The sequence below is a fragment of the Phyllopteryx taeniolatus genome, chromosome 21, assembly GCF_024500385.1.
Source record: "Phyllopteryx taeniolatus isolate TA_2022b chromosome 21, UOR_Ptae_1.2, whole genome shotgun sequence".
Taxonomy (NCBI): Eukaryota; Metazoa; Chordata; class Actinopteri; order Syngnathiformes; family Syngnathidae; genus Phyllopteryx; species Phyllopteryx taeniolatus.
This window is the reverse complement of record NC_084522.1, coordinates 4,796,401-4,807,053: the sequence shown is the minus strand read 5'-3', so window position 1 is coordinate 4,807,053 and position 10,653 is coordinate 4,796,401. Positions and strand designations below refer to the sequence as shown.

At 42.9% G+C, this 10,653-nt stretch overlaps 2 protein-coding genes across 5 annotated transcripts; both read right to left on the bottom strand.

Moving 5' to 3' along the window:
* Nucleotides 1-5: 5 nt before the first annotated feature.
* Nucleotides 6-5,283, bottom strand: tmem79a (transmembrane protein 79a). 4 transcript variants are annotated; one of them, XM_061760706.1, is made up of 6 exons: nucleotides 4,900-5,283; nucleotides 4,614-4,656; nucleotides 2,531-3,160; nucleotides 2,167-2,361; nucleotides 1,311-1,533; nucleotides 6-620 (listed from the first exon to the last, which is right to left on the bottom strand). In XM_061760706.1, the coding sequence occupies exons 3-6, from the start codon at nucleotides 3,117-3,119 to the stop codon at nucleotides 425-427; spliced, it is 1,203 nt and encodes a 400-aa protein (XP_061616690.1). In that variant the 5' UTR covers nucleotides 3,120-3,160; nucleotides 4,614-4,656; nucleotides 4,900-5,283; the 3' UTR covers nucleotides 6-424. The 4 variants fall into 4 exon arrangements, with proteins under 4 accessions (XP_061616690.1, XP_061616687.1, XP_061616689.1 ...); XM_061760703.1 differs by having other exon boundaries at nucleotides 2,531-3,227; nucleotides 4,900-5,282; XM_061760705.1 differs by lacking the exon at nucleotides 4,614-4,656.
* Nucleotides 5,284-5,767: 484 nt separating this feature from the next.
* si:ch211-288g17.3 (translation initiation factor IF-2) lies at nucleotides 5,768-10,653 on the bottom strand. The gene is made up of 2 exons (XM_061760679.1): nucleotides 10,484-10,653; nucleotides 5,768-8,384 (listed from the first exon to the last, which is right to left on the bottom strand). The coding sequence occupies exon 2, from the start codon at nucleotides 8,347-8,349 to the stop codon at nucleotides 6,979-6,981; it is 1,371 nt and encodes a 456-aa protein (XP_061616663.1). The 5' UTR covers nucleotides 8,350-8,384; nucleotides 10,484-10,653; the 3' UTR covers nucleotides 5,768-6,978.

Here is a 10,653-nt window from a genome sequence, read left to right as displayed (position 1 = left end):
CCGTGTTCTCGTCTTTTCAAGAAGTTTTATTGAGGTCCCCGCACAAGTTGATTAGCCTCGCTTAAATAATCATTCAAACGCAACACAAATCAGCTGCTTATAAATACATCAACTGTGATCAGCAGAAAATTAATAAATCTGCAATACGTCAACCTCATACAAAAAGACTATTTACAGTTGCTTTTAGGCTGTACAGTGTTTTTAAGGACTATTTGTCAGATTTTGTAGGAAATCATTTTTTTGTTTTTGGTAGGAAAAAAAAATTAAAAAAAAGAATTCTGGGTTTTAAATGAACGGTTTTGACAGGAGGAAAACTTGTCATTGTAATATGAATGGAAAATTCATTCCACTTAAATGTGAGTTGGGGTTGGGGGGGAAACTATGAAGACTGCTTTGTTAAGTGTCCCACCTCCCGGCGTGCCGCTCAGCCCCACCAGCTCCGCTGCTGCGGCGGAGGGGCCGTGGTGGGTGGCTCCACGTCAAAGACGGCCTCAGGTCCCGCCGAGGAGGACACAAAGTAGAGGTTGGCGGCCAGCATGACCAACATGGGGAAGAAGGACAGGCCGAAGCCCAGGCCTCGGATGCTGCTGCCTAGCGACAGGCACAGCCAGTAGATCAACCTGAGGGCAGAAACCACCAAGTGGGCAATCACGTCCAACTACGCTACTGTTACGGTAAGCAGATTTGATGTTAAAAAGCAAAGTTAGACTTATTTGAAATTAACATGGTAGATATCAACAACAACTTTCTGACTGGTCATAACTACATTTTGAATAGTTTTCATGAAAGATACCCGTGATGTAATTTTGACTAGTCAAAATGACAGGTGTGTTTCTCAGTTGTATCTTAAAATAAGCTATCACCATCATTTGTCCCTAACCCCGTTTTGAAACCCTACTTTCATACCCTAACCCCGTCTTGAAACACTACTATGAAACCATAAACCTGTTTTGCAACCCTAACCCTGTCTTGAAATCCTACTTTGACACCCTAACCCCGTCTTGAAAGCCTAACCCTGTTTTGAAACCCTACTTTCAAACCCTAGCCCTGTTTTGAAACCCTAACGCTCTTTTCAAACCATAGTTTGAAACCTAAAACCCTATTTTGAAACCCTAACCCTGTTTTGAAACCGTTTACTCTCATCTAAGATGGGAGTATATTTGTAATCAAATTAAATTAAAGTTGCATATGTTTATGCATTAGTTTACAGGCAGTTCTGACCCACACAATATGGTGGACGTGCTTACGTATCCCGAGGGGGTGTCTGTCTAATTTCTATATTTATGATGTCACAAGTGGAGGTGTGGTACCTTCCAAAGACAAAGATGACGGTGAGCAGCGGCACTAATTTGATGAGGTCGTGGTTGACGTAGGACGCCAGGACGGCCAGCTGCAGGAAGTAGAAGAGGAATAGGCCCACCGATTGGCTGACGTAATGTCCGTGCACTGACGCCTTCCCGTTCCGCGCTTTGGTCTGGAAGCTCGGCTTCACTTCACCGTAGCAAATCCTGGCCACACCCTGCACCACCACGCCTACATAAAAGTCGCACACACACAGTTGATTTAAAAACTACACACCCCTGCTCAAATGCCAAGTTTTTGTGATATGAAAAATTAGACCACAATAAGTTATTTCATAACTTTTTCCACCATTAATCTGGCCTGTGATCTTTTCGAAAGGGGTAGTAAAAATAACTGATAATGTGGTTGCACAAGTTCACACACCCTCATATAAGTGAAGTGGCACTCTTCGGAATGAACCAATCACATTAAGCATGTCAAATGGGAGTCAGCGCACACCTGCCACCATTTTAAGTGCCTCTAATTAACCTCAAACAAAGTTCAGCTGTTCTAGTAATCATCAGTTGCCAGTAATTGGGTGGATTTAGTTTTGAAAAGAGTTGTAGGCATATGAGCAGGGGTGTGTAGACTTTATATAGCCACTGTATACATGTTACACATGCCAAACACGTCACACACACCTCAGACACATCACACACACCTCAGACACTCAGACACGTCACACACACAACACACCCACGTCATACACATACATACGCCAGATACACAAATGGTCTCACACAGACTTAAATGTGTCGCGCACACACAACACACACAAACCTCTCTAATAAAGGTCAAGTGTCATAACCCTTAAGACTTCGTTACCCAGCAGGATGGGCACCGAGGCGAAGACGGCGCAGCGCAGTGTGTAGACCACCCTGTGGGGGGCGCTGCCCATCAGCGGGGAGTCAAAGGGCAGGAGCGCGTACCCCCCCCACACCAGGAAGGGGAAAACCAGTGCCGCTGACGCCGTCCACATGGCCAGCTTCAGCGTCTCACTGCATATGTCGTCGCACAAGTCTGAACACAACACAACAGTACACACCCTTACCACAGCCCTCCCAAAAAAAAAAATACTTTCTGCACTTGAGTACAAGAACACTTATTTGGCGAAGACCATTTTCCTCTTTTCCATGATTTCTGTTTCAAGATTGTTGTGATAGTCCATGGTGTGTGTGTGTGTACTCACATTTTTTCTGCTGCGATTCATTCCAGTTGCCGTTCAACGGTGTCGCCATTTGCGACTTTGTGGTGTTGTCCTTGTCGTAATAGTGGTGGTCTTCCATGTCCATGTCCAGTTTGCTCTCTTTTCTGACCACCTCACTGGACTGCCGCCGCACTATTTTCACCTGAGGAGTGAAGCCCATGGTGCCTTTCTCCGGTACCCAATGGGACTCTTCTTCCTCGTCAGCCAGCGAGCCGTCTCCCTCGTCCCGCGGCGCCCCGGGCAGGTCGTCCCGCCACTTGTCACCCTCGGGCATGCTCTCGCGCCACTTTGCTTTGCTCAGCGCGTCGTCTTCGTCCTTGTCCTCGGCGTCGGACACGCAAACCCCCGACGAGACGCCGTCCGTGTCCTCGCTTCTCTTGTCCCTGTCACCAGGCCACGGCAGGGTGATGTCGCCGGCTCCTGTAACCTCATCGTCTTTGTCTTCTTCATCTCTTTCCTCCTCTAATTCTTCTTCTGGAGTCTTTTCGCTTGCTGTCAGCAGACATTGTGCACGCAGACCAATTGGCAAGAGCGCCGCCACCTCCTCCTCACGGGACACTTCGCCAGACATTCTTTGGGTCCTCTTTGAGGCGTGTAAAAATGCTAAATTGTCTATGAATATGAATACGGAGCAGTAAGGATGTCAGAAACACGTCACCCACATGCTCAATGTTATTTCCTGTGAGAAGATAATGTATCAAAATTAATTTAAAAAAAAAAAAATAACGAAACTTTTACATTCACCACAATGTGATTCAAACAACTTCACTTATTTTATGCTAATCAGTATTTAAACAGTTTTATGTAATATACTGATGTGTTTTCACATGTATGTAATAAATCTGAGGTCATCAATGAGACATGTTAGGGTCATACCCTTTATAAAATTTATATACTTTCTAATTTACAAAGAAATAGGATTTTTTTCAACTTTCCCTTTAATTGTATTGTTTTATCATTTTTGCACCCCTGTAAAATTAAATACTTCAGATTTTTTTTTAATTCTGAGGATTAATTTGGTGTGTACTGCTGTTAATATTTATCATTGTTTACTCTAAGGCACGGTGGCCGACTGGTTAGAGCGTCAAGCCTCACAGTCCAGCCTGTGTGGAGTTTGCATGTTCTCCCCCCACATCCCAAAAACATGCATGAATTGGGGACTCTAAATTGCCCGTAGGTGTGAATGTGAGTGCGAATGTGTTTGTATGTGCCTTGCGATTGGCTGGCAACCAGTTCAGGGTGTACCCCGCCTCCTGCCCGATGATAGCTGGGATAGGCTCCAGCACGCCCGCGACCCTAGTGAGGAGAAGCGGCTCAGAGGATGGATGGATGTTTACTCTAATCCGATAAATGTGTAGTCCATAACTCAAAATATTTATGTTATAATGGGAACAAATGTTTTTGTTTTTTTTTGTAAAAATAATTCAATGAAATACATTTGTGGACATAACTTGTTTTCTGCTGATCTTATTTGTATTCTTTTTGTGTTTATATTCCCCCAAATTGTTATTAATTCAAGCAGATAATTTTTAATGAGCAAACTCCTGTAATTTTTTTGTTTTGCACTTGTCAAAAAAAGAATACTCACTAATGTATACATTTTGTATTTGTATTAGTTTGATTAATTTTATTTGATACACTGTATACTGACATTGTTAATTATGAATGTAATACATTAAGTAGTACAACAACGTTCTGCTGGTGTTATGTTTGCTCATTTTTCTTCTTATTAAATATTTGTGTTATTTCAATGTAAGCAACTACCTTTTCATGAGCAAACTCCTGTACAATTGTGCACCGTTATAAGATTTTTATATATTAAGTGTTTCATTTACTCATACATATAATTTATGCTTAATTTATATATTAAAACGAGGGGGGGGAATAAAAAATACATACCTATAAAAACTATTACTATTCTTTGTCTTTTTTCTTTATTATTTTTCAGTGTTGTTTTGCACGGGTCACGATTTATAAGACGAGTTACAACACATGAGTATATTACTTAATAAAACAGTTTAATTAATGATTAGCAGAAAATAAGTGAAGTTGTAGCGTGGCTTACTTCGTGAGAAAGGGGGGAGGAGGTAGACTTTGCCCAGACAAACCTACAAAAACAAAACACTGGCAGTAAATGTCTGCTAGAGTAAATAACTCAATTAGGTTTGTGTTTTGACAGGAAACGTGGTAGTTTAATGTAAGTAAAAAAATGCCATACAAGTACACGGGCCTGTTTAAGCCGTAACGAAAAATGTGCTAGCTAATTAGCATCAGTAGAAGAATGTAAAGTTCCAACTTCGGAACTAGTTTGACACACAATAAACAGCGATAAATTCGAATAGTCCACTCACCTGCTTGTTAACCCGCTCCCACACGCTGAAGTGAGTCAAATTAGGGGGGGGAAAAGTGGCAACTTTTGTTGTCGGGGTTTTTTTTTTTTTTCGGTCGTCACTGGCGGAAGTAAGAAAAAGTTGTCAGGACAGGTGTGTCAGGTACCCAGATGGTGACGTCGTCGCCCGCAGCTCCCACTCTTTGTCGGCTTTTCACACCGGAAAATGGAGCGCCCTGACGTCAGTTTCGCTTGGATTTGGAAAAAATCGATCCGGAAAGACATCAGTTAACTCGAGCCATTAAGTATTCGACTGACAAATAAACCGTATTTTACATTTAACGGCATTCACAGCACATTATTCACAAATGCAACTCTATGTACTCGCACTTGGAAGGTAAACCTCAGCACGAGTGAGACATCCCGAATGACGTCGTCGGCGGAGGTCCCACTCCGTCGGATTTTTTCGCCCGCCTTTTCGTCGGCATGACGTCATTTCGCCTTCAATTTGAAAAAATTGTAACCAGAAAGCGGTCCACTGCATTTTAATCGACAAATAAACTGTATTTACAGTTAAGTCAACATTAACAAAAGCAACTTTTAATTTACTCAGCAAATGTAACAATGACTGCTCACAGAGATCTCCCACTCAGATGGATTTTCAAACACCAGAAAAAGGTGGAAAATCTGCTTTTAAATTTGAAGATTTCATCACAGAAAGCCTCAAATTACATGTATATTCAACCTACAAATAAACTCTGTTTATGATTTAAGTCAATCACATAACATCATGATACAAATACACTTCAATTTATTCACACTTGTGTCAGCTAACAACTTCTGGTCCGTCTTTCTGAGTTCTTATAGACACACACCAATGGACTAACAAATAAAAACAACAAGGTCAACATTTTATTTCAAGAGCATATCTTACAAATTGGCTTCTTGTCAAAAACACAAAAATCCAAATAGCTTCACTTTATTGGCTTGAATTGAAATTTTTTTTCATCAAAATGTTAACATGTGATAGAGAAACATGATTGGCCATTTTAAATCTTTTTTTAACGTGGTTACCCAACAATGAATAAAAAAATAAAATAAAATCATCATGACAGTATGAAAAATATTTAACAGCTACTTGTCAAGGATAGAGGAAGGAGAGACCACACTAATGCGACTTGGGAAAAAAATGAAGGGTAGGCTGGGGTGGGTAAAAGTCCAAATAGAAAGGAAGAAATCTTGATGGCAGGAAGGCGTTTGAGACAGAGCTCTGGTTTTTTTATTATTATTATTTTTATTTTATTTTTTGTCAAGCAATACATGAGACTAAAACCCGGAGAAAAAAAAAAATTAAAAAGAATAAAATAAAAATAAAAAAGGAGGTACATTCAAAGCTTTGGCTATCAATGGGGGAAAAAAAACAAAAAAACAAAACTGAATTGAAATAAGACGGTAATAACATGGACTATCAAGCATTACATCATGTTATCCACCAGACTACAAAACTATGGAGAAATAAAAAGCACAGAAACATTTAACACAGTATGATATTTTTTTTATGAGGAATTCAACAAAATACACAGTGAAGTATTACATTGTAGGCGTGTTCGCAGGGGGCCGAAAATCACCAATATGTTTCCCAAGTGTGAACACTAACATTTTACAGTCATTAGAGGGCTAAAAGCAAGACGTGTGCTGGTAGGGGAATTTTTGTTTTGTTTAGTTTTTTTCCCATTTTTAAAATCAATGCTAACATACAAGTTAGCGTTGACTTCATCTTTTTCTGGGTCTTAAAAAAGGCAAAGATTACAAAGACTTCTACGCATGTTTTTTTCTCACTATTCTACTTCCTCCTGATCGCCATGGAGCCGAAACGCCTGAATCGAGCGGTGTCACGCTAAAAACTAGAAACTTCCCGCAAGAACTAAAGTGGAGCAATAAGAAGTCTTAAAAAAACAAAAAACAAAGTAGAAGAGTTTCTAGTAAGACATGATGAAAAAGAAAAGACGGTTAGTCGGTAGAAGGTTATCTAACTTACCAGACTACAATGTTGCCTACAAGTGTAACACCTTGATGGATTGTTCATCAAGCGCTTGTGATGTCACTCCTGGGCGGCCCCCCCCTCCTCCGCGGCGGTGTTGTTGTTGTCTTCCCGCTGCTGGGGTGGGGCGGCATCCTCACGTTGCTCCGCCTCCCCATCGTTGCGCTCCTCTCCGGCGCCGGCGGAATGGTTCCAGGGGGCGCCGTCCGGCTGGGCCTCGTTTTGGACTTTATTCTTGTTGCCGGAGTTTTTGGGGCGCCCCCTTTTGCGCGGTACACCCTCCTCCGTCAACCTAGGGCGCCCCGGGGGGCGCGGCGAGGGTGCGGGGTTGCGCAGGTGGGCGCCACGTTTGGAGTGGGACTTGCGCGGTCGACCGGGCGTGCGGCGGGGGGGTGCAGGGGCTCCCTCCGGGGGATCCACCAGAGGATACTTTCTGGGCCTGCCGAGGGGCTTCCACACTTTGGGCTTAGCGGGCTCGGAGGGGTGCTTTCTAGGACGGCCTCTTTTACGCGGGGGTCCGTCGTACGAGGCGCCGGGACGCTTTAAAGCCTCCGACTTGCGCGGCCGGCCTCTGCCCCGACGGACGACCGGGGCTCCCCCCGCGGCACCGGCGATGGGATGCTTCCTCGGCCTCCCCAGAGGCTTCCACACTCTGTTTTTGGAGTCCTCCGAGGGCGGCAGAGGGTACTTCCTGGGACGGCCTCTTCCGGAGGGTACTTTCCTGGGTCTCCCGCGCTTCCCTTTCTTTCCGGGGAGACGTATCACCAGCCTAGAGGGCGGGATCTGCTTTCTTCGAGGGCGTCCCGCTTGAAAGAGCGCCAAAGACATGGGCGGCTTCTTGTTGACGGAGCCTTTTGGTCGGCCTCGCCCTCTTTTGGGGCCGTCCGAGGTGGGCGCCGGGCGCCGCTCGGCGCTGCTCTTTCTCGGCCTTCCTCTGCCCCGCGGGGCGGCGATGCCGTTGGGAGAGTTGTTGTCGCCGTCGCCTAACTCGATGCGGGGCGCCTTTTTTAAAGCGCCGTCGGTATGCCCCGTCTCGTCGCTCTCTTCCTCGCTCGTGATGTGCTCCACCTTTCGCTTGCCGGATCCTTTGGGGCGTCCCCTTCCCCTTTTGGGCGTGTCTGAGCCGATGTTGTCGGCCGCCTTTTCCGCCACGCGCTTGCTGCCGGAGCCCTTTGGCCGACCCCTCTTCTTGGGCACGTGATCTTCGCCGCCGCTCGCGTTCTCAAAGCCCAGCGCGGGGCCGCTGTTGGCGATGCCTGAAACGAGCTCCATGAGGTTGACGTCGGGAACACTGATCTGCGGCTTCTTGGAACCTTTGGGTCTTCCCCTGCCCCTTTTCACCAAAACCTTGTCAGGAATGTCGTCGCTGGACTCCGGCTGGCTCGGAACGTTGCCTTGCGCTTCTTCAACCGCTTTCAGTTCTTCTTCCATGCCGCTTGCACGGACCGTTTCGGTTAAATCGACATCTGTAAAATAGTAAGTCCAACATTGGAATTATTTGACAATTATAACAGTGAAATAATTGATGTGATGATTGATCACGAAATGATGGCAAAGCACTACTTTTCTATTAAGACTTTTCCCTGAGCAGAAACAAAAAAGGAAATTAGGTTTATAAAATATAAAAAATTTAAAAAAATAAAATACAAATAAAACAGTATTAGGTGAATTGGAGATGAGTACTAGATCCTCCAAAAAATTCAGACGACTGTAACCAATAATAGGACTAATTGATTTCATCTAATAATTCTAGTTTTTGTCAGGACAAATTCTTTGCGCCTTCCACACTTCAAAGTGCTGCTCCGCTGAAATGCAATGCTTCCACGTATAACATGTAAACACATTTCAGAAACACGATTAACGACATAAAACAAGATTAGCAGCAATCTGCGTTAAAAACAGACAACATGGGCAGAACCTTTCATACATTGCAGTGCAGTGTTCCTTTTTCGATGCATGCAATTTGACATCTTATTTAATGACGGTAAATTGTAGAAGAAAAATAAAAATGACAAGCAATAGCATTTACAAACATTTAGATAAATGGGACATTTTCCAAGGGGAAGCACTTATTTTTACATTATCTGTAAAGAGATGTTATTTATGGTGAAGCTGATGCAATTAAATGTTGAGGAAAAAAATCCCAGAAGGGAATAATGAAAAACAAAATTGCATTTTGTTAGCCCAATAGCATAATTTTCCAAGTCATTTTAACTTACTGTCACAATACCAATAGAATGCAATAAGTTTGCTAAAAAAATTTTTATGTATGTCTATGTAGTTTCTCAGTCAACCAGTTCATGGCAATCCACAAATGTTGAATTGAGTTAACTAGACTCTCATTTGTTGTTTTTTTTCCTTAATGTATGAAAATGCTCAAACATTACATAGGTAATTGTGCTATTACCCTAACGATTTGTTGTCATTTGCTTTTTCTATCACAAAAAGAGGGGGGAGGGAATCAATTAAAATGGGGAATCTACCATTGTTTTTTAAATGTGTGCCTCCCAGTCCTAATGTTTAACAACAGATGACACCCTGAGTCCATTATGGATGCTGCTGCCCTCTGCAGACAATTACGCGCAATGCAAGAAGAATCGTGGCATTTTTAGCTCCGCTTTCGTTTTTTTCTCAATATACAGTAGTCCTTCAGTAATATATATAATGTACTTTTTTTAGTGTGTTGTGGTTGTGCAAGGCAAATTAAAACCCCAGCAAGAATCTATTTAATTTGCACGTTCCATACAATAATAATACTCAATAATACTTACTGAGGGATTAGCCCCCCCAAAGAATTACCTGTTTTAATTGTTTGCCAATCTTGAGTTAATATTATCCTTACTAAACTACATTGAGCATTTTTAACCTCTTCTTCAGTGTAAGATATTCTGGACACTCACAAAATAATTAAAAATTAATTTTAAGGCCAAAACAAAATATATTTTCTCAATAAATATACTAACGTTGCGTTTAATAGAGCCATAGTCATTTAAATTTGTTTGGGTTTCACTATTTTTGTGATTTTCACCGCCTGGAAAACGGCACAATCGCCGGCTCATTAAAATTTTAAAAAACGCTCGAATAAAGCTAAAATGTTGCGATAATATTTCCTTACGGTGTAAAATACGCAAAATTAAACGGTACAGTCGTTTTTTTCAATGATTGCCGTCGTTGTTTTGTGGGAGGGTGTGTTTATCGCGGTGTAGACTAATTCCTGGAAGGCACTCTTAAAATGGCGGGAAGGCGTCGCGACGTTCAAGTGTTTCCCCAAACTGGCGAATATGCTCCTTCACAACATAAACACCAAGCCGCACAAACGCTACTTTCGTGGAATATTAAAAGGACCAAACGAAAAAAATGCACCTAATCCCCCTTATTTTTCGCCGTGAAAACCGACCACGCACGTTCATCATTTTCCAGCAAACAATCAGTATGCTTTTATGGAGCGGGTTGTTTTCCAGGTCTTAGCCGGTTTCAAAATTCGCCGCGGCGAGGAGGCGAGTGCTAAAGCGAGCAAATGTTGCTGTTTAAATTGTCACACTCGGTCTAACGTCAGCTCTCTTACCTTTAAACTGTCCCCGTGATGCCTTTGAAATGATTCCGCACAAAATCTCGCATGAAATTGTTGTCGACGGAGAACCCCAAAAATGCGCCAAATATTATCGCTGTGACGGCAGTAATAAATTTGCTGTCGCTTCCGGTGGTCCGTGCAATACAATCGACCCGGGTAGGAAC